The 23,407-nt window shown below is 41.4% G+C and overlaps 1 protein-coding gene across 3 annotated transcripts in view; it reads right to left on the reverse strand.

Moving 5' to 3' along the window:
* KIF27 (kinesin family member 27) overlaps positions 1 to 23,407 on the reverse strand; it is a 253,192-nt gene that overhangs the window by 16,543 nt on the left and 213,242 nt on the right. For all 3 annotated transcript variants that reach the window (XM_033927630.1, XM_033927611.1, XM_033927620.1), the window contains 3 exons: positions 20,405 to 20,620; positions 12,906 to 13,112; positions 9,691 to 9,889 (listed from right to left, as the gene is read on the reverse strand). In XM_033927630.1, coding sequence (XP_033783521.1) covers positions 9,691 to 9,889; positions 12,906 to 13,112; positions 20,405 to 20,620 — 622 coding nt within the window. The remainder of the gene's footprint in view (positions 1 to 9,690; positions 9,890 to 12,905; positions 13,113 to 20,404; positions 20,621 to 23,407) is intronic.

The following is a 23,407-nucleotide window of genomic DNA, read 5'->3' on the forward strand; positions in this document are numbered from 1 at the left end:
TTTATTTTATTTTTTTGTATAACCTAAGTTTCTCACAACTTCAATGGAACATACATCACTCCATCCTATAATATTCATTTTTTTTTATCCTTACATCAAAAGAAGGATCAAACATTTCAACCAAGCAGACCTCATATTTTTTTAAAACTCTCATTAATTTTCATTGCATCTTCAATCTATTACAGTCTATTCTCCTTTCTGCACAACTGTAACACTTGTACATCTTCATCCTGCTGTTTCAGTCACTTATTCCATCTTCTTGCAGATTGCTATTTCATCTTTCTCCAATAAAGTATTTTTGCAACATCATCCTTATATCTCAGTCAATTTCAGATGCAAATTGTAAATCTAAATAATGCTCAAGTCATTTCCATCAGTCTATCTTCACATCTTCTTCTCTTTACATCAATAGTCTTTTGTATTTTTCATCTTATTATATTCTAAGTTCCCACATTTCTCCAATGCAGCATTTATGTGTCCTCATATTATTATCTCAGTCACATTATAAACTCACATTAAGAAACCATCCAAATCTTATAATTGTTCCTCATATTTTTTTCACTTCCTATATGCTCCATCCCTCTTCTTACCTTGTCAAAATCTTCTTTTCTTATTGTCTCTTTAAAATTTTCATTTCTATTCTTTAAATCTTGTTTGAAATGTTGATCCCCCTTTAATCTAACCTCAACAATTTTCTAGAAAATATTTTTCTCCTTTTCTATTTTTTTTTTCCACTTTTTCCTTCTTTATAAAATATCTTTCAATTTTCACTCAAAAATATAAACCAAAAATAATCTAAGTATATTATTTATTACATTTTCTAAATACTTTCATGAAACCATAGGCAAATTATATTGATCTAGAAATTCCTGTAATTTGCCTGCTTCTTCAAAATTATAAGTTTTATTCTCATAAGTTACCCTCATAATAGCAGGGTATATCAATCCATATCTTGCTCCCATTGCTCTCAGTTTAGGTCTTAAATCCAAAAGCTGTTTTCTTCTGTAGGCAGTAGCTTTTGCAAAGTCAGGTACTATAAAGATCTTAGAATCCTGGCATTTAAGATCCTTGTTTGTTTTAGCCAGCTTTATAATCTCTACCACCTGCTGATGTCTTAGCAGCTTAAAGATTATTGGACGGGGACCCTTCTGACTATTTGATCTTTTCATCGGTATCCGATGTGCTCTTTCTATCTCCAAAGGAAAAGAACTTTTAAATGGCAAGATCTTTGGGATAAAATTAGTCACAAATTGAATAGGATCATTCTGCTCAATCCCCTCAGGTATCCCAATCAGACGCAAATTATTCCTTCTTTCACGATTTGATAAGTCTTCAAAATCCTTTTTCAAACGCCTCTATTTCTCTGTGATCTTTTTTACACACCAGCATCTCTGCCTCAGATTTCTCAGCATGCTTTTCTAACTGCTCAATTTTGAAGTCAACTGCCTGCATTCTATTTGTCAGACTCTCTATTTCCTTCTTCACATCTTTTATATTTTTAGCGTTATCACTTACTATTTCTTTAATTTTCTGAAGTTCATTCATCAAATCACTGTTATCAATTTCTTCCTGAGGCAACGGGACCGCTGTCGGGGATACCGAATCAATTTTTGTTCTTTTTTTACTTCCTGCTCCTGAATTCACCGGATTAGTTTTACTAGTTTTACCCGAAGCCATTTCTTACTTCAATTCTCTCTTTTCCTTCACTTTTCTTTAATTTTAACTGCCAAAATCTTAATAAAATTTGCCTGTCACAACAGAGCTAATCCTCTACCCAGCCATCTTCGTGCGCTGCAAAGTTCTAGAATTCGAAGTATATATGTTCTTATCACTGATGTACTTTTCTCAGGGGGGGAGATGGAGAGGGTAATTTTATAAGCAGAATTTTACACAGGTAGTTGCATATATGCATGACAAGGAAAAATTAGGTACTTACCTTGATAATAATCTTTCTAATAAATAAGCACATAATTCTCGAACAGGTGTGTTGTGAACCTCTGATTGTGAGATCCTGTGTAGAAAGCCTCATTTACATTTTTCTGCTCCCATCACTCTGGGCTATGCTCTAATTCACAGTTCTTCAACCGCCGGTCCGCGGACCGGTGCCGGTCCGCAAAAAAATCTTGCCGGTCCGCGAAGGATTCGGTCCCCGCCGCAACGAAAGGCCGGCGTCAGCTGACTTGCAACTTCCTGTTGCAGTCGCGGTGCCGGGACTCCTGCCTTCCACCGCGTTTGCCTCCTGCCTTGTCTCCGCACCTCCAGACCAGCAGCGGCAGCTCTGTATATTTTTAACTTCGGCACAGAGCCGCCCCTAATCAATAGTTTAGCGCGGTTTCATGAGGCAGCTTCGGGGCCTTTGCTAGGCCGGCCCGCTTCGATGATGCGATGTGGGCCGGCCTAGCAAAGGCCCCGAAGCTGCCTCATGAAACCGCGCTAAACTATTGATTAGGGGCGGCTCTGTGCCGAAGTTAAAAATATACAGAGCTGCCGCTGCTGGTCTGGATTCTTGGGCCACTGAAGGAGGGCAAAGAGCAGCTGTCCTGAAGGTTTCCCTTCCTCTCGCCTTTGCAGGTCCCTTTTTTCCACCTTTTTTTTTTTTCTTCTTCAAACGGCAACGGGCCCCAGCATCGACATCAATCAAGTAAGTTCCACTGTTCCTTGCAAGCGGTTCTGCTCGGCCAAAGCTTCCCCTCTGACATGAGCCACCTCAGGGGAAAGAAAGTGACCCGCAAAGATGAGGGGAAGGGGGCAGATAATGGAAGTTGGAGGGGGGGGGGAGAGAGAAGGAGCAGATGATGGAATGGAGGAGATGAGAGAGAGAAGGGGACAGATGATGGAAGTGAGAAGAAGGGAGAGAGAGCAGAAGGCAGATGGATGTCAGTTGAGAGGGGAGAGCAGATGCTGAATGGAAGTGGGGAAAGAACACATACTGGATGGAAGGAGATAAATAAAGGGGGAAGAAAATAGTAAGATAATGGAGGGGTGAGGGAAAGGGGTGACAAGCTGTGGGTAGACACAGTGAAAAGAGGGAAACAGGACTAAATAGTAAGAAAGAATTTAATTTAGATGGAGGCAGAAAATAGAGAAGGAAGACCAGAGAAGAAAAGGGAAGAGAGAGCAGAGAACAATATCAGATCTGAGTGGAGGAAATGAGAAGAGAGATGCTAAAAACACAGGGGGGAGGGAAGGACAGAGATGCCAGACCATGAGGGGAACAGAAGGAAGATGATGGATGCCAGACCAAATTGGGGGGGGGGGGCAGGAGGATAGATGGAAGGGGCAGATGCTGGACTGAAGAGACAGAGAAGGTTATCATGCCGCTGTACCGGGCCATGGTACGCCCTCATCTGGAGTACTGTGTCCAGCACTGGTCACCGTACATGAAAAAGGACACGGTACTACTCGAAAGGGTCCAGAGAAGAGCGACTAAGATGGTTAAGGGGTTGGAGGAGCTGCCGTACAGCGAAAGATTAGAGAAACTGGGCCTCTTCTCCCTCGAACAGAGGAGATTAAGACGGGACATGATCGAAACATTCAAGATACTGAAGGGAATAGACTTAGTAGATAAAAACACTATTCACCCTCTCCAAGGTAGGGAGAACGAGAGGGCACTCTCTAAAGTTGAAAGGGGGTAGATTCTGTACAAACGTAAGGAAGTTCTTCTTCACCCAGAGAGTGGTAGAAAGCTGGAACGCTCTTCCAGAGGCTGTTATAGGGGAAAACACCCTCCAAGGATTCAAGACAAAGTTAGATAAGTTCCTGCTGAACAAGAACGTGCGCTGGTAGGGCTAGTCTCAGTTAGGGTGCTGGTCTTAGACCAGAGGGCCGCCGCGTGAGCAGACTGCTGGGCATGATGGACCACTGGTCTGACCCAGCAGTGGCAATTCTTATGTTCTTATGTTCTTAGGGCAGACGCTGGATGGAAGAGAGTGAAAAGGCAATGAAAGCAGAAACTAGAGACGACAAAAGGTAGAAAAAATAATTTTATTTCTATCTTGTGATTCAAATATATCAGATTTGAAGTATGTATCTTGCTAGACATAACTGGGGAGTGCAAAGCCCAGGCACTACTACTTCTTTAGCTTCCAGCTGGCTTAGGGCTCTCTCTGACCAGGGGGCAGTTGCCCTAGTTCTACTCCCTAAAACCATTCCTGTCATGTGTGACTGTGGTATTCTGTTACTTGATATTTGTGTAGCATTCTGTAATAATTTGGCTTATTCAGTTTTCTTGATAGTAGAGGGGATATATGTGAAGGGGAGGGGAGACAGGGTTTTTGTTGATCTTTGCCCTGTATTATTTGTATTTATAAAATGACAATTGTATAGAATATTGTTTCTTTTTATACTTTAATAAAATATGTTCAATATAAAATCATAACTATTTGAGGCTTGTGCAGATGGGATCAGATGGTTTGTGGGACTGAGCTCGCAGGGATGGGGCGGCGATGGTTTTTAAAAAAATTTCAGTCTTAGTAGTTTGCCGGTCCACGAAATAATTATTTTATTTCCGCCGGTCCACAGGTGTAAAAAGGTTGAAGAACACTGCTCTAATTCCTCAGTCCATAACAAAGCAGATGGTTAGCCCTAGAGAAGAAAGCATAACAGGAAGGGGTATGTGAATTCTCCCCCCAAAATAAGTCTGTTCAGCTCATATCAAACATAAGCATATGAGCATGTAACTTCATTATTGGCTAAGGTACACTGGCTTCCAGTATCTTGGAGAATTCAGTTCAAGATCCTAGCGATAGTGTTTAAAGCCATTCAAGATGCATTGCCAAAGGGTCATTCCATGTCAAGTGGACCAATACTGAAAACCGCCCATGCTCAACTCCCTTGAAATCCAACCAAATTTTACAGAGGTGTTGTCTAGGATCTCAAATGAAACTCTGCAAAAATTTTTTGATCTATCTCAATTTGGTCAGGAGCTAGGGGTGGTTGAAGAAAAGCAATCAATCCACTCCCATGTCTCGTGTGACCTAAAATGCCAACTTTGCTCAAGCACTGCGGCAGAAGGAAACTACCTAGGAGTCTGAAATTTTGCAGTTTGGTACAACACCTTGGGGCAAGTTTCTGTGCCAAGTTTGAAATCTTTTGTGAACATGCTTCTATTTCTACAGGTCAGCAAAGTAGGCAAAAAAAAGTGATGAATGAAAATTTTTGGCAAAGTTTGGCTCCATACTGCTGCTGGTAGGTAAGTCAGCTGACGGTACAACTTTACCAGCAGACATGTACCATGAGGTACTTCCAAGATTTGCAATATGAGCTTTTAGTCAAGTGAAGCTGAAGATATGACCATTCAAAAAATATGGCTTTATGCATTTATGCAAATTTTCACTGTTTTTCAGATTCAAATATCTCTAATGTGTAGTTGTTGTTTTTTTAATATAATTTGAAAGAGCATGGTTTTTTGATACAGAAGCTATCCTGTTTCATCTTGGACCCGATCTTTCTTTGATGAGAATTGCTCCCAAGAGAACTGTCCCTGAGCTCCCGGCTGTTAATGTAGGTTGGCCAAGCAGATACCCTGCTAGGCAGGCTGCCCTTTAGCTACAGATTATTGCCCTCAGAGTCTGTGTTCTCTGCAGCCAAGGATGTCTAAACAATTGTGAGCCTCTGCAGCTCCGAAAAGTCTCACGATCCTGGGCAAGTCACTCAATCCTCCATTGTCCCAGGTTCAATTTAAGAAACAGTTACAAACTCAGCTGTTTAATACTGTATTTTTGTGATTTATTAGTCAGCATTATATTTGCTATTTTAATCTTGTGATTTATGAGTTGACATTTGAAGAGAAGAAATTGTTTAATTATGTAGATTTTATGATATGGTTTGGTTTTATCTTATGTATGTTTTAATTGATGTAAAGTTTAGTTTTCTTTCTAAACGGTATAAAAATGTTTTAAATAAATGATACATTAGATAGATTGTTAGCCTATGGGGACAGATAAGGAAATGCTTGAGTACCCGATTGTAAACTGCTTAGATAACTTTGATAGGTGGTATATAAATACCTAAAAATAAATTTAAAAACTTGAAATTACATGCAAAACAAACAAGAGCAGAATAGACAAACTTCTACCATCTTGTGTGTAGAGAGTAAAACTGAGTGATGGGAGGCGGAGCAGAAAAATGTAAATGAGGTTCTCTACACAGGATCTCGTGATCAGAGGTTCACAATCCACCTGTTACAGAATGATGTGCCTACTGCACTAGAAAACCTTTTAACTTTAACCCCATTGTAAACTGGATTTTTCAGAATGTATTTGACAAAGTCCCTCATAAGAAACTCCTGAGAAAATGAAAAAGTCATGGGATGAGAGGCAATGTCCTATTGTGGATTGAGAACCGATTAAAACAGAGAAACATTCTCAGTGGAGAAAGATGAACAGTGGAGCGACCCAGGGATCTGCATTGGGACCATTGCTTATTAACATTATTTATAAATGACCTGGAAATGGGACCAAGCAAGGTGATCAGATTTGCAGATCCAAAATTATCCATAGTTGTTAAATCACAAAATGGCTGTGAGAAAATTGCAGGAGGACACTGGGCATCAAAGTAACAGATACGTTTTAATGTGGACAAGTGCAAAGTGATACACAAAGGCAGAGGTTCTCAACCCAGTTCTTGACACACACCAAGCCAGACTGGTTTTCAGGATACCTACATTGAACATGTATAAGAAAGATTTGCATACAATGGAGGTTGTGAATGCAAATTTATTTCATGCATATTCATTGTGGATATCCTGAAAACCTGACTGGTTAGGTAAATTCTGGAGGACTGGGTTGAGAACCCTTGCACTAAGGAAAGAATAATCCTGACTTCTATGTGATACTAAGTTCCACATTAGGAATCACCACCCAAAAAAAAAATAATCTAGGCATCATCATGGACAGTATGTTGAAATTCTTTGCTCAGTGAGTAGTGGCAGTCAATTAAGCAAAAAGAATGTTAGGAGTTATGAGGAATGGAATGGAAAATATACTAGAAAATACAATAATGCTTCTGCATCACTTTACAGTGTAACCACGCCTTGAGAATTATGTGCAATTCAGGTTGTTGTATCTCATAAAGATACAGTAGAATCAGGGCTGGATTAAGGCATAAGCAAATTAGGCACATGCCTAAAGATTAAATATTAAAGATGGACCCTCAGATATGCTAACTGAATGATTTCCAAGGCAGATTTTCACCTTGTTAAGTTAGCAGTTGGAAGAAAGAAACATGGGATTGAAAATAAAAAGCAGTGTTTACCAAGCTTTTCTACAGCAATGACAGTGAACTCGCTGAGGTGCATGAGGCTCGGTTGTGACCCCAAATGCAGAGTGCACAACTCCATTTGGAGTCATGGCCACAGTCTGGAAAGCCCTGGATTAGAGCCACCTTAGGCAGAGATCTATCTTCCTTCCCTCATCTACCACCCCCCTCCCCCCTGGCACTGATTTCAAGAACTTCTTTCCTGCTACTTCTGCCTCTGACAGTTTGCTCTGCAGTCAGTACCGTGTGAGGCCACATTTGTGAGAGTTTTTAACTTTATTTATATTACAATAGGGAGCCCACTTGTTTGCCTAGAATACACCAAAGGTTTATTCCTGCCATGAATGGAATTAGAAAAGTACAGGATAATCATAATGATAAAAGGGAATGGAATGACTCCCATATGAGTAAGAGTAAGTCTAACAAGGTTAAGGCCCTTCAGCTTGGAGAAGAGATAGCTTGGGTGAGATACGATGGCAAAGCTTTTAAATGTAAATAGATTATTTACTCTTTCAAAAAAGACTAAGACCAGGGGGACAAATCATGAAGTTACTAAGTAGTGCATTTTTTAAATAAATAGGAGAAAATATTTTTTCATACAACACATAATGGAACTCTACAATTCATTGCCAGAGGATGTAGTAAAAGTAGTTACCATAGCTGGGTTGAAAAAAAAGGGGTTTGGATGAATTCTTGTAGGAAAACTGCTACTTTTTGTAATCTTTCCATGTACCTGTAACCTGGATTGACCAAACAAAATACTGAGCTTAATGGACCTTTGGGCTGACCTAGTATTATGTTTTTACTTTCCTAACAAACCAATATTCATTTACCTGCAGAGACAGCTTCTGATATTAGCATACCCATGTTATATCAATCGGGATTCAGATCCAACCACAGCACAGAGACTTTACTAGTAACCCTACTAGATACAGCCCGACAGCACCTCAGCAAAGGCAGAAGGATGCTGATAATTCAACTCGATCTATCTGCAGCATTCGATCTGGTCGACCACACCATCCTACTACAGACATTAGAAGCCATAGGGATCTCAGGCAGGGTATACAATTGGTTCGAAGGATTCCTTAAATACAGATCTTATAGCGTAAAGTCAAACAATCTTAAATCAAAACCATGGTCCAACCCCTGTGGAGTTCCTCAAGGATCACCACTCTCACCTACTCTCTTCAACCTCTTCTTATCCTCCCTTGGGTCTACCCTAGACAATCTGAATGTAACTTCATTTAGCTACGCTGACGACATCACCATACTCCTACCCTTTGATGCTCCTAACCCTTCTACAGAAAAATTGGAAAAAAAACCTTCAAGCAGTGGAAAAATGGATGGCAGATCACAAATTGAAGCTGAACACTGACAAAACAAAATTTCTACTGCTTGAAAAGGATAAGAATCCCTCCATCACAGAACTAGAAATAAACGCCTCCAAATACCCTATACAACCTACCTTTAAACTCCTAGGAGTAACAATAGACAGATGCTGCACAATGCAGGCCCAAATCAACAAGACCACCCAGAAAGCATTTCTAACCATGCGCAATTTAAGAAAAATCAGAAAATTCTTCGATAAAGAGCAATATAGGCTAGTAGTCCAATCCCTAGTACTAGGTCTATTGGACTACTGCAACATACTCTATCTGCCTTGCCCTGCAACAATGATAAAACAACTACAGACAATTCAAAACACTGCACTCAGATTAATCTACTCACTGAGAAAATTTGACCACGTCACCGCGGCCTACATGGACTCACACTGGTTACCAATACAAGCACAAATTCAATTCAAACTATACTGTCTATTATTCAAAGCAATAAATGGCACAGCCCCCAATTACCTAAACAACCGCCTATACCAAAATGCCACCACTAGGCAAAGAAGAACTAAGACCCCTTTTACTTACCCCCCACTCAAAGGCACCCAGCGCAAGAAGATATTTGACAGTCTGCTGGCGACGCATGCAGCAAAACTGGACCACACTATCTCCAACCTGCTGATAACAACAAACGACTACAAATATTTTCGCAAAGAAATCAAAACCCACCTATTCAAAAAATTTATACAGATGGCTTAACCCCAACCGGACCCCCCTCAACGCAACTCCCCTCTCCTCCCCCCTTCACCAGTTCCCTTCTCTTTGGCATCAAGCATGTCAACTGCTTCCCTAACGGTATATATACTGGATCTGCACTATTTCCTATTTGTACAGCATCTTGTAACTCTTGAAATATACAGCTCCATTATTCTTGTAACTTCTCCTGGAAATGACCAGAATTCTCTCTGTAATTATCCTGGAAATGTCCAGTTGTCTCTTTTGTAATCCGCCCAGAACTGCAAGGTTGAGGCGGAATAGAAATCAGTAATGTAATGTAATGTAATATATATAGATATCTATTTATGTATGTACACATGCTTACCTGCGAAGTGCTGTAATAGCACCTGCATCTTTTGCTCTTGTTCCTTTTGTAGTAGGGTCAGTCGCCTGTCATTCTGCAGGGTGAGATGTTCCACTGCAGACTGCAGCTCATGCATAATATTCTCCTGCTCCACATTCTTCATTTCCATCTCTTCTAACTGCAGCTGTAGTTTACGTTCTGCTTCACGAAGACCAACAACCTATTGACCAGAAAAGCTCTTCTCAAACCTACCTCCATCTACATTGATAAATGATGGCTCTTGCAGGCATATAGGGGATAATATATAAATAAACTCCTGGTTCAACCTTTTCTTGTTACGTATCTATTTAAAGAATATTTTTTAAAAGAACTACCGTATTTTCACGCATATAACGCGCGCGTTATACACGATTTTACAAACCGTGCATAACCTTGCACGTTATACGCGTGAGTGCGTTGTAGAAATTTTTTTTTACATAGTTCCCCCCGACGTCCGATTCACCCCCCCCCCCCGCAGGACCGCTCGCACGCACCCGCACCCCCACCCCAAAGGACCACTCGCACGCACTCCCACCCGCACCCCCACCCTGAAGGACCGCTCGCACCCCCACAGCCTCCCGACCCCCCCCCCCATCATGTAGAAGCTCCTACCGGTGTCCTGCTGCTTCCTCTTGGCGGTCTCGGCCCTTCTGTGAGCCCTGCGCTTGCGCTGCTTCCTCTTCCGGCGGTCCCGCCCTTTCTCTGATGTCAGAGAAAGGGCGGGACCGCCGGAAGAGGAAGCAGCGCAAGCGCAGGGCTCACAGAAGGGCCGGGACCGCCAAGAGGAAGCAGCAGGACACCGGTAGGAGCTTCTACATGATGGGGGGGGTCGGGAGGCTGTGGGGGTGCGAGCGGTCCTTCAGGGTGGGGGTGCGGGTGGGAGTGCATGCGAGCGGTCCTTTGGGGTGGGGGTGCGGGTGGGAGTGCGTGCGAGCGGTCCTTCGGGGTGGGGGTGCGGGTGCGTGCGAGCGGTCCTTCGGGGTGGGGGTGCGAGCAGTCCTGCGGGGGGGTGAATTGGACGTCGGGGGGGGCATCAGGCTTTCAGGGTGGGGACAGGACTTCAAGGGGGAGAGGAGAGTCGGGGCGGGCGAAAGGAGAGTCGGGGTGGCCAGAGGAGAGTCGGGGCGGGCGAAAGGAGAGTCGGGCGGCAACGGGAGAGTCGGGGCAGCATGCGCGGTATACGGGTGTGCGCGGTATACAAAAATTTTTTACATATATTTCGGTTTCCCGTGCACTATACCCGTGTGCGCGTTTTACACGGGTGCGCGTTATCTACGTGAAAATACGGTACTTCTTGCTAATTTAGAACCTCCTAGTTGCTGAAGTAGTTTTACCTGTGCTTAGCTAGTAATAAATATCTAAACCAATTGAATGACCCTTTACTTAGGCTGTAATCATAAGTAGCGTGAGGCATGAACAATCCTCAGCAAATTACAATTTTTTTTCCATTCAAGACATCATTAACAGATGGTCTTTTGGTTTTTAAAACTGAGACTCATTAACTTCTAAATTGACAGAATAATGTAGCTGTGCATTTTATTTTGCTAAGCATAGGTATTTATTTCTTACAGATGTGGAGAGAATCCTTTTGTTGCCTAAATGGCTGACAGACATCCAATAACCAAGAAAGTGTTTATTTTTGATTTACTACATTATTATACAAGCATAAGTCTAATATAACTGCATTGCTGAGGAAAGGGAACTTGCACACAGCACAGGAGAGGGAATAGGGCTATAAACTGAATATACGAGTAATGTAGTGAGGATGAATGCAAAGACATGAGCTTCCCATCCCCACATCCCCCAATAAAAACTTGAGCCCCTACTTCTCTCGACAAAGTTGACGTCTTTGTTGGGGATACAGGGAAGATCATGTTATTTTATGTTATGCTGAGGCATATATCCCACTAAATCCTCGCAAGGCGAATTTCTAGGCGCATTACAAATAGCATATATTTTACATAGAACTTATATAAATACAATAAATGATAAGAATCTGATTACATCCTTAACAAAGATTTCAGAAAACAGTGATATTACAGATAACATTTTCAAAGGTAGAGGGTTACTGATTGTGTGTGTGTGTGGGGGGTCTTATTTGTCAGGGGGGATCAGAGGATAATTTTGCTTTAGCGACCATCAGCTTTTAAAAAGCAGATATGGAAATAAGGCAAATAGGATGTTCTTTTTCTCCACGTGAGCTTTTTTTCTGTTTTTAATTGCTGCTCTTCCTAGAAATACCAGCTGATACATATGCAGTCCTACACATCATTATAGTATTTTACAACTGTTTCCAAGTTTGGCAGAGCTTTTTGTAAAATACCAGGGATTTATGAAAATTACAACCTGGATATCTCAGTTCTTAGGTCAACATTCTACGCAAAAGTGAGTCTTTAATACCATTGTTTCCCCAAAAATAAGACCTAACATGATTTTTAAAGTTGCTCCTAATATAAGCCCTATCCCAAAAATAAGCCCTTGTTAAGATCGACCCCCGAAGTCCCCGACTCAGTTTCTGACACTAGTGTTGCCCGATTCGCCAAAAAAATTGGACTCGTCAATTCAGCAACCCCCCACCCCAGTGAGACCTGACATACTTTCGCTCCAGGCCTCCAAAAACAGCAGCAGTGGCGACAGCACTCTGAACGGGCTGCTTCGCAGCCTTCCCCTTTGGGGCCTTCCCTCTGCCGCATCACTGATGATATCATCAGTGATGTGACAGATGGAAGGCCGTGAAGAAGCCCATTCAGAGCGCTGCTGCTGTTTTTGAAGGCTTCGGAGTGGAGGTATGTCGGTCTCACGCTGAGAGGGTCGATGGGGTTCTGCTGCAGAGGGGGATGGGAGGGATAGATAGAAAGATGCTGCACAAGGGGATGGGTTAGAGGGTTGTTGGGGCTCTGCTGCCCAGGGGGATGGGAGGGAGGGATAAAAAGATGTTGCACAAGGGGATGGGTGAGAGGGGAGGTAACATACTGCACATGGGGGGGGAGAAAGGAAAGAGGAAGAATTGAGGTGGAGGAGAAGAAGGGAGAGATGATTGTTGTACATGAAAAAAAAATAAGACATCCCCCAATAAGCCCTAATGCATTTTTTGGACCCCAAATTACTATGACACTGTCTTATTTTCAGGGAAATACGATAATACTGCCATCTACATCTGTCTATATGATACATTTCTAACAGGACATGAAACAAACCTTGTTGAAGTATCTGATGAGAATGGACTTGATCTCAGAGGGAGAAAGGGAGCTGAACCTCCCCATGACGTTAGCTTCACTCTGTGAAAGTATTTGTGATGTTGATTTTAGGGAGTGCTGGCAGCTCTGAATACTCTCATTCCTGAAATCAATTGCAGCTTCCAAGGCTTCAATCCCTTCTTCCAATTGGAAAAGGTTGTGTTCTTCCTGAGGAAAAATCAGATAGGGGTAAGTGACATTACCCATGACATTGGTATGGCAGTGTTGGGTTTCCTTGTCTTATTGAGGCAAACTTCCAAACTATCTTCTTCTACTGGGTGGGTCAGAGACAATATAAAATTGAATGATTTGGAATAAAAGTAAGGCTAGTCAACACAGTTACCAAAGATAGGCAGGAAACAGAAAGGCTGAATAGCAAGACAGCAAGAAGGAAAAGGCAGCAGAAAGGTCAAGAGCTAGCAATTTTGACTAGGAGATGCATTTTGGCGTCCCATTTAAAGTGGCTTCCACACTATCTTTTGAAGTTGTGCACAAATCCATTTTATTGACACAAAGTTTAGTTTGATCGGACCGTTTTACACCCTGAGGCAGCAGATTTGTGAAACGCTGGCCACCGTCGGTGTACCGATCATTCGAAGATAAGTTGACAATCTCTACTATCTTCTTTGTATGCACAAACAGTCCTGCCTAAAGTTTTTATGTATGGGGAGTGAAAATGGAGGTTTTTTGCCAGTGAGGTTATTGTCTAACCACCTTGGACCACCATTGTGGTGGTGGGAGGGCTCCAGTCTGAGGCTTTTTCCTCCATTTTTTGAAACTCCTCTTCACTGGAACTGAGGCAGCACTGTCCACTGACACATGATTTATTATTTTTTTTGCTACTGTGAAAGTGTAGATTTGAGTATTACTGAATTTTCACATATCCGAGTTGATTTTGCTTAATATTTTATTCCTACAGTTACCTCCAACATAGCACTTTGCTTGGGTGAAACAAGGTCCCTGTAAGGCATTTTACTGTTGAGATCTCCTGTGCTCAATAAATATTTTGCACCTTTTGATATATGATCTTCTCCTTGTGACTCCTTGGGTGCAGTTTGCAGTCCACTGATACCTCTGATTAGGACCCAAAGTGGTGAACTGGGTTAGAAACTGGCTGTCGGACAGGCACCAGAGGGTGGTGGTTAATGGAAGTCGCTCGGAGGAAGGAAAGGTGAGTATTGGAGTCCCTCAGGGTTCGGTGCTAGGGCCAATCCTGTTCAATATGTTTGTGAGTGACATTGCTGAAGGGTTAGAAGGGAAAGTGTGCCTTTTTACGGATGATACCAAGATTTGTAACAGAGTAGACACCAAAGAGGGAGTGGAAAATATGAAAAAGGATCTGCAAAAGTTACAGGAATGGTCTAATGCCTGGCAACTAAAATTCAATGCAAAGAAATGCAGAGTAATGCATTTGGGGATTAATAATCGGAAGGAACCGTATATGCTGGAAGGAGAGAAGCTGATATGCACGGACAGGGAGATGGACCTTGGGGTGATAGTGTCCGAAGATCTAAAGGCGAAAAAACAGTGTGACAAGGCAGTGGCTGCTGCCAGAAGGATGCTGGGCTGTATAAAGAGAGGCTTAGCCAGTAGAAGGAAGAAGGTGTTGATGCCCCTGTACAGGTCATTGGTAAGGCCCCACTTGGAGTATTGTGTTCAGTTTTGGAGATTGTATCTGGTGAAGGACGTAAGAAGACTTGAAGCGGTCCAGAGGAGGGCGACGAAAATGATAGGAGGCTTGCGCCAGAAGACGTATGAGGAGAGACTGGATGCCCTGAATATGTATACACTAGAGGAAAGGAGAGACAGGGAAGATATGATTCAGACGTTCAAATACTTGAAGGGTATTAACGTAGAACATAATCTTTTCCAGAGAAAGGAAAATGGTAAAACCAGAGGACATAATTTGAGATTGAGGGGTGGTAGATTCAAAGGCAATGTTAGGAAATTCTACTTTACGGAGAGGGTGGTGGATGCCTGGAATGCGCTCCCGAGAGAGTTGGTGGAGAGTAAAACTGTGACTGAGTTCAAAGAAGCGTGGGATGAACACAGAGGATCTAGAATCAGAAAATAATATTAAAAATTGAACTAAGGCCAGTACTGGGCAGACTTGCACGGTCTGTATATGGCCATTTGGTGGAGGAAGGGCTGGGGAGGGCTTCAATGGGTGAGAGGGTATAGATGGGCTGGAGTAGGTTTTAATGGAGATTTCGGCAGTAGGAACCCAAGCACAGTACCGGGTAAAGCTTTGGATTCTTGCTCAGAAATAGCTAAGAAGAAAAAATTTAAAAAATTTAAATTGAAACAGGTTGGGCAGACTGGATGGACCATTTGGGTCGTTATCTGCCGTCATCTACTATGTTACTATGTTACACACAGGATGTATGAACACAAATTTACATGCATTGACCATGTGCACTCATGGAGGGTAATTTTATAATAGGGCACCTCGGTTAACAGGGCAAGAAGGTGCTTATTTTTGAAAGGCAATAAGGGGCATAATCAAAACATATGTCTAAGTCCGATTTAGGTGATTGGTGCTAGATGCCCAAAGCCAACAGTGAGAAAATGCCCATTTTTGAAAAATATGCCTAGAATTTTTTTTTCAAAAATCATCTATCTGGATGTCCAGGCTATTGTTCATCCAGACCGCCAGGACATCTCTCTTTATACCACATTTCTGACCAAAATTGGAATGACAAGTGAGGTGATTACATTTGCAGATGACACTAAACTGTTCAAAGTTGTTAAACCACATGCAGATTGTGAAACATTGTAGGCAGACCTTAGGAAATTGGGAGACCGGGCGTCCAAGTGGCAGATGAAATTTAATGTGGACAAATGCAAAGTGATGCATATTGGGAAGAATAACCCATATCACAGTTACCGGATGCTAGGGTCCACCTTGGGGATTAGTGCCCATGAAAGGGATCTTGGTGTCATTGAAGACAATACGATGAAACCTTCCGCCCAATGTGTGGCGGCGGCCAAAAAAGCAAACAAGATGCTAGGAATTATTTTAAAAATGATGGTTAACAAGACTAAAGATATTATAATGCCTCTATATCGCTCCACCTGGAGTATTGCATTCAATTCTGGTCTCCTTATCTCAAGAAAGATATAGCAGCACTAGAAAAGGTTCAAAGAAGAGTGAATAAGATGATAAACGGGATGGAACTCCTCTCGTATGAGGAAAGACTAAAAAGGTTAGGGTTTGTCAGCTTGGAAAAGAGAAGGCTGAGGGGAGATATGATTGAAGTCTACAAAATCCTGAATGGAGTAGAACAGATACAAGTGGATCGATTTTTCACTCTGTCAAAAATTACAAAGACTAGGGGACACTCAATGAAATTCCAGGGAAATGCTTTTAAAACCAGTAGTTAAGCTCTGGAATGCATTGCCAGAGGTTGTGGTAAAAGTGGATAGCATAGCTGGTTTTAAGAAAGGTTTGGACAAATTCCTGGAGGAAAAGTCCATAGTCTGTTATTAAGATATGGGGGAAGCCTCTGCTTGCCCTGGATCGGTAGCATGGAATGTTGCTACTCTTTGGGTTTTGGCCAGGTACTAGTGACCTGGATTGGTCACCATGAGAACGGGCTACTGGGCTTGATGTACCATTGGTCTGACCCAGTAAGACTATTCTTATGTTCATCCAAGTCCCAAATGCCCAGAACAAGACCATTTGGATGGGGGGGGGGAATCTTGAAATGGACTGGCCACCCAGACATGGCAACAGAGCAGTGGGGCACCTTACAGGGCACTGCTGTGAATTTCACAAAAAGGGTGCCACATAAACATTTCACCAGAACTCCCTTATAGTTTATGGTGAGCTATACCCAACTATCTAAACATAGTGTTTAGAGTGGCTTATGGGCCAGGGTCCTCCTCCCTATGGTCCACTAACACAACCCTCAGGCTATTTAAGACACCTGTGTGCAGCTCTAGTAGGCTTTCTTATACCAGGTGCTGATGCTCTAGAGACAGGTATTTTTTTTTTTAATCTTTATTCGTTTTCATATCTTACAACAAGTGTGTAATATTCAATCAAAAATAAATTTTACAAATCACTTGACATTCTTACTTATAATCATCAAAGCATAAAAGAATCCCTCCCCACCAATCCCATCCATTAATAATAAACCAGTTAAAACAAATATCATATATCTCAATCCCATCCTACTTACAACCATATGTAATAAAAAAAAAGGGGTGGTTAAGGTGTCTGATCATTAGAATATGTAATCAATGGCCCCCAAATCTTTTTAAAATTATTATAATTTCCTTGCTGTATAGCAAGCACTCTCTCCATTTTATAAATATGACAGACTGAATTCCACCAAAAGGTATAATTAAGCTTTGTATAATCCTTCCAATTTCCAGTAATATGTTGAATGGCAACCCCCGTCAATATTAGTAAAAGTTTATTGTTATTTGCAGAAATTGGACTATTAAATCTCATAGATGTACCAAATAAAATAGTATCATATGAAAGGGCAACATGATTTTCTAACAATGAATTAATTTGGGACCAAATTAACTTCCAAAAGGCATTTATATAGGGACAGAAAAAAATTAAATGATCTAAAGTCCCAGCTTCTAAATTACAATGCCAGCATCTATTAGACCTAGAGCTATCCAACTTCTGTAAACGAACTGGGGTCCATAAAGCTCTATGCAACAAAAAGAACCAAGTCTGTCTCATAGATGCTGACCTTGTAGTTCTTATTCTCCAAGACCAAAATCATGGCCATTGAGAGGCAGAAATTTGGTGCCCAACCTCAATGCTCCAAATATCCCCGAGACCAGTTTTGTGTTTTTTATTCAAATATCCATACAACAATTTATACCACTGTGCGGCTTGGTGACCCAAGAAATCCGCCTGAAAGCATAGAAATTACAAACTATGCTGAGAATTAAGAATTTTCTATACAGGGAACCCCTCCTGAATAGCCTGCTTCAATTGCAACCATTTAAAATATTGTGATTTGTTTAAACCATATTTATGTTGCAATTGTGAAAAACTAAGCAGTGATCCATTTAAAACAACATCATTTAACGTCCGTATACCTGCAATAATCCAATGCTTCCAAACGATTTTAAATCCGCCAATTTTAATCTTGGAGTTTAGCCAAATGGAATGATTTAATAATTTAGAAATTGGATTTGGTGATAAATTACTAACATACCGTAAAGTGTTCCAGGTATCAAGCAAAATTCTATTTTCTTTATATTTCCTGGGCAATTTTATACTAATAAGATGAGACAAATGTAAAGGAAATAGGAGCCGCCATTCTAAATATAACCAATCTGGGACATTTTCCATAAGATCTGGGAGGATCCAATACATACCCTGTCTTAAAAAATATAGGCTTGATGGTACCTATAAAAATTTGGAAAATTTACCCCTCCTTCCACAATTGTCTTCTGGAGAGATACTAAAGCAATTCTAGGTCTTTTACCTAACCAAACAAATTTAGTAAGAATACCATTTAACTTTTTGTAAAATGACCCCTGGAAAAAAAATTAGAGACAGGTATTAATTAATCTAAAATGGGTAAATAAATAATTAATTATAAATGTAGATGCTCCACTTTTTAAATTGAGAGCACTATCTTGGGGGAATTAAAGCCTCAGGTTTCTTTTGGTAGAGCATAAATGCTCAGACCTCCTCCACCCACATCATTGGCAAAAACTTCCGAGGAGAATGTGCTGTTGCCACTATTAATCTTAGTGTAGGACTGAGATGTAAAGCTGCCTGCTGTGTTGTAAAAATTACGAGTGATGTCTTAAACAATAGCCAACGTTTCACGGTGTAAAACCGTTTCTTCAGGGCTTAGCGATTTTCACTTTCTCACACAGTTCTGTGAAAACAAGTATATAAAAGTACCTTTTGTATCTGCTCCAATAAAGTAATGTTTCACAAATAAATTAAACCACGGTACTCACTGGATTACTTGCTTACTCAATCTCACCAGCGTCCTGTCACTGCAGACAGGTATGTCATTTTTTTTATTCTGATCTTTGTGAGGGTATGAGGGGGTCAGTGAACACTGGGGAAGCGTGTGTGGGTCTTTACTTTGTCTCTGAAGTGGTTATCTGGTCACTTTGGATAACTTTTTGGCACTTAAACCTGTTTTTACATCATCTAACTCACAACATTTAAGTTTCGTTCAGGTTGTCTGGTAAAACATTTGATTATCCCTGCAGGATGACTAAGTCTAGGTCAGCCCACATCCCACCCTAACCACTCCTCCAGATACGCCCCTTTCAACTCTGGGCACACAGCAGCATTCAGAGTCATAAAAAGTCCCTCGACACATCCAGAAAGTCTGTTTGATTATCGGCACTTGGATGACCTGTCTTTTAGGGTGACTTGGGTGGGGTTTTAGACATGTTTAAGTTTTGATTATGAGCCCAAATGCGTCTTTACAAAGAAACAGTACGAATTCTGCAGCATACTGCCTAGTTTGTGGTTGCTGATATTTGCGCCTGCTTGTGAATGGGCCTAAATATTAGCGGTGTCAGGTCAAAAGCGCACCGGGACAAAGGCGCGAGCAGGCAATTGAGCGCAGCGCAGAGGTGCGCGCCAAAGAAAATGACTGTTTTTAGGGCTCCGATGGGGGGGGCGTGGGGGGGAACCCCCCACTTTACTTAATACAGATCGCGCCGTGTTGTGGGGGGTTGTAACCCTCCACATTTTACTGAAAACTTCACTTTTTCCCTGTTTTTAGGGAAAAAGTTAAGTTTACAGTAAAATGTGGGGGGTTACAACCCCCCAAGCCCCCCACAACGCTGGCGCGATTTGTATTAAGTAAACTGGGGGTACTCCCCAACAAAACCCCCCGTCGGAGCCCCTAAAAACAGTAATTTTCTTCGGTGCGTACCTCCGTCTTGCGCTCAGTTGTCGGCGCGCGCCTTTGTCTTCCGCGTTGTTGTCTATGAACCAATATTAGCACATGCATATTTTATCAAATAGAGGTGTAACCAGGGGTGTCCAATGTCGGTCCTCGAGGGCCGCAGTCCAGTCGGGTTTTCAGGATTTCCCCAATGAATATGCATTGAAGCAGTGCATGCACATAGATCTCATGCATATTCATTGGGGAAATCCTGAAAACCCGACTGGATTGCGGCCCTCGAGGACCGACATTGGACACCCCTGGCTGTAAGCCATAACTCTGCCCTGACTCCTCCCTTGAGCACATCTATTCTTCAACTAAAATGCCTGTTTGCACCACATGTACCTTTAGGCATGACCTAGTTTTATAAGAGGTTGTTGTTGTTTTTTTCTCATATAAATCGGCATTCTACATGCGTAAAAGATTTATAAAATTACCTCCAAAATGCTGTTGCACATGCAAATATGCCTTTTAAAATTAACTCCTCTAAGTGAAGTAAATGCATGGAGTCCAGTACTAGAAAGAGTTTTGAGTTAAGTTTATGAGTGCTAGGTCTTTACTTACTTCAGGTGATAACACTCTTCCATTTTTCAGCTTCTCATCTAGACTCCCTCTTCTTCTGAGGAGCAAATCCATTTCCTTCTGTAGCACTTGCACTTCTTCTGCTATTTTCCTTTTCTCCTCTTGGCCACTGCTCTGCAGCTCAAGACTCTTATCAGACAGCTCCTGGTCTAGCACACTCAGACGAGAAGACAATTTCAAGAGGTCTTTGCTTAGTGCCTTAAAATATAATAATACATTGTTAGAGATAGGTTTACAAAAAATCAGAAATTAAGAACTGCAATAACTGTTGTTTTTCACCAAGACGCCAATTTGTGCACCATTGCAAATATAAACAATATGCTTACTTTAAAGAGGGAGATGGACATTTAAGAAAAAAGGAAGATATAGTAGGTAAGTTTTGTGGCTTCGTTATAGTTGTCTTTTATCTTTATTTTCTATTGTTTTAGCACACACATCCAGGGGAGGGTGGGAGGGGGGATATTTCTTTTGTTTGGTTTTATTCCCTGATTGAAAACACTGTAAGGGAGAGGGGCTTTTATTCTTTCTGTATTGTTACTGATTAATTATAAGTGTTTATTATGATTATTAATATATGTATGTGTGGAGGGGCATAATCGAAAGGATCGTCTAAGTCCGTTTTCGTCTAAGTCGCAAGTCGTCCAAAGTAAAAAAACAGTCTAGGACACATTTCAAAAAATAGGTCCAAAAATTTTTTTGTTTCGAAAATCGTCTAACTATACGTCCTGCTGATCTGATCGTCCAAGTCGCTAAATCGTCCATCTTTATACCACATTTTCGTCCAACTTTTCGTCCAAGTCAAAAACGCCTAGAACAAGCCCTGTTGGACGTGGGAGGGGTCTGCAAAGTGATGGACTGAACACCCAGACATGGCACCTAAATAGTGGGGTACCTTACAGGGCACTGCTGTGAACTTCACAAAAAGGGTGCCATGTCTTCTCTTCACTACAGCTCCCTTATAGGTCATGGTGAGCCCAACCATACCACCTCCAGAATCCCCTAGACCCACCTATCTACCACCCTTAGTAGTAGTGCTGCCCAATTCAGGAAAAAAAAATTTGATTCGATTCAGCCTATTGAATCGATTTTTCGATTCGATTCGATTTTCCTGCCCAAGTGGATGTTTTTTTTTTCAAATATCCTGGTTTGATGCTGATCTTTTAATTTTAAAACGAGAAGTCGTAAATTGGAAAGAACAAGGCGTAAATCAGAGACAGACAACGACAGACTCAACTGGCGACTAAAAGTCAAAGAATATAAAAGAATAATTAAAGAAAAGCGCTGTAAACATAATTCCCAAATAATCAATTCTCCCTCGCTGAACAGTAAAGAACTTTTCAGAATAGTTAACTCTCTGTTTGATATTGATGTACTCAAACGCTCCAACTTTGACCTCCCACCCTCCACCACAATCCTAGCCAACTATTTTGCCAGTAAAATTCACAATCTGAAATTGTCTCTCATAGTTTCCAGCACAGAACCAACAATCAACCAACCTGCCGTAGGAAAAGAAAGTTCGACAGCCCAGACTGGAACCTATTCCTCAAGCTCTACGCTAAATATGCAAAATCCAACTGCCTACTAGACAGCTGTCCTCCCTCTATCATGAAATCCGCCACCCCCCCCATTTAAAGCTGAACTCTTCAACTGGGTTTCCCTATGCTTGCCACCGGCCACTTTCCGACAGAACTCGGCCATATCCTTGTATCTCCTATTATTAAAAACCCCAAGGAACCAACCTCTTTGGCTACCAACTACAGACCCATTGCCAATATACTACTCTTCCAAAAAATTATGGAAGGTCTAGTTAATCATGACCTCATGAATTACCTAGAGAAGTTAAACATTCTTCATGATTCCCAGTCTGGCTTCTGCACAAATCATAGCACAGAAACCGTCTTAGCTTCTCTGACTAATTACCTCTTCCACTTATTTTCACTGGGAAAAAGCGCTCTGATACTCCAGTTCGACCTGAGCAGTGCCTTTGACCTGGTTGACCATGACATTTTACTCAGATGCCTCGACTCCATAGGCATCACCGGACAGGTACTAAGCTGGTTCACAGGCTTCTTAAAAAAACGCACTTACCAGGTTCACTGTAACGGAACCTTCTCCCAATCATGGCACAATCCCTACGGAGTTCTTCAGGGCTCCCCTCTAGCCCCCTCTCTATTCGTCTACACGGCTTTGTTGGGTCATATCTTATCTGACCTAAAACTGAAATCATATATATACACAGATGACATCACTATTATTATTCCCATAACCTCTCTTACACAAGAGACTGAACAATTCACCTCTTCCGTCCTCACCAAGATAGAACAATGGACCACATTATTCAAATTAAAACTGAACCCAGAAAAAAATAAAATTTTCCTGGCTATTCCCACCAACAAGCTAACAAATACCTCCTTGAAATTAAACGGGTTAGACTACCCAATTAACCCCACTATCAAAATCCTTGGAGTCATCCTGGACCGATGCCTGACTTTCGAAGTCCATACTAATGCTCAGGTTAAAAAATGTTTTGGTACCCTCTGGAAACTTCATACAATCAAACACTATTTCGACTTCCTCTCCTTCCGACTGCTGGTCCAATCAAGTTTCAAGTTCAAGTTTCAAGTTTATTTTTAACTTATTGAATTGCTTATTTAATTTACTAAGCGATTTACATGATAAAATAAAAAAGGTATACACATATACTAATTTTTACTAATTTTCACTAATCTTAAGCATCCTAGATTACTGCAATATTATATACCTGGGATCCTTTAAAAAAACCAAATGCCTAAGAATAGTTCAGAATGCTGCTGTTCGCCTCATTTATGATCTCAAAAAATCAAATCATGTAAGCCCTTATTACAAAAAACTGCACTGGCTGCCGATGGAGGCAAGGATAATCTTCAAATTTGCTTGCCTCTGCTTCAAAACCTTAACAGGCTCATCTCCAATCTACCTGTCGGATCACTTCGAACGTTCAGGCCC

The sequence above is a fragment of the Geotrypetes seraphini genome, chromosome 1 (genome assembly GCF_902459505.1).
Source record: "Geotrypetes seraphini chromosome 1, aGeoSer1.1, whole genome shotgun sequence".
Lineage (NCBI taxonomy): Eukaryota > Metazoa > Chordata > Amphibia > Gymnophiona > Dermophiidae > Geotrypetes > Geotrypetes seraphini.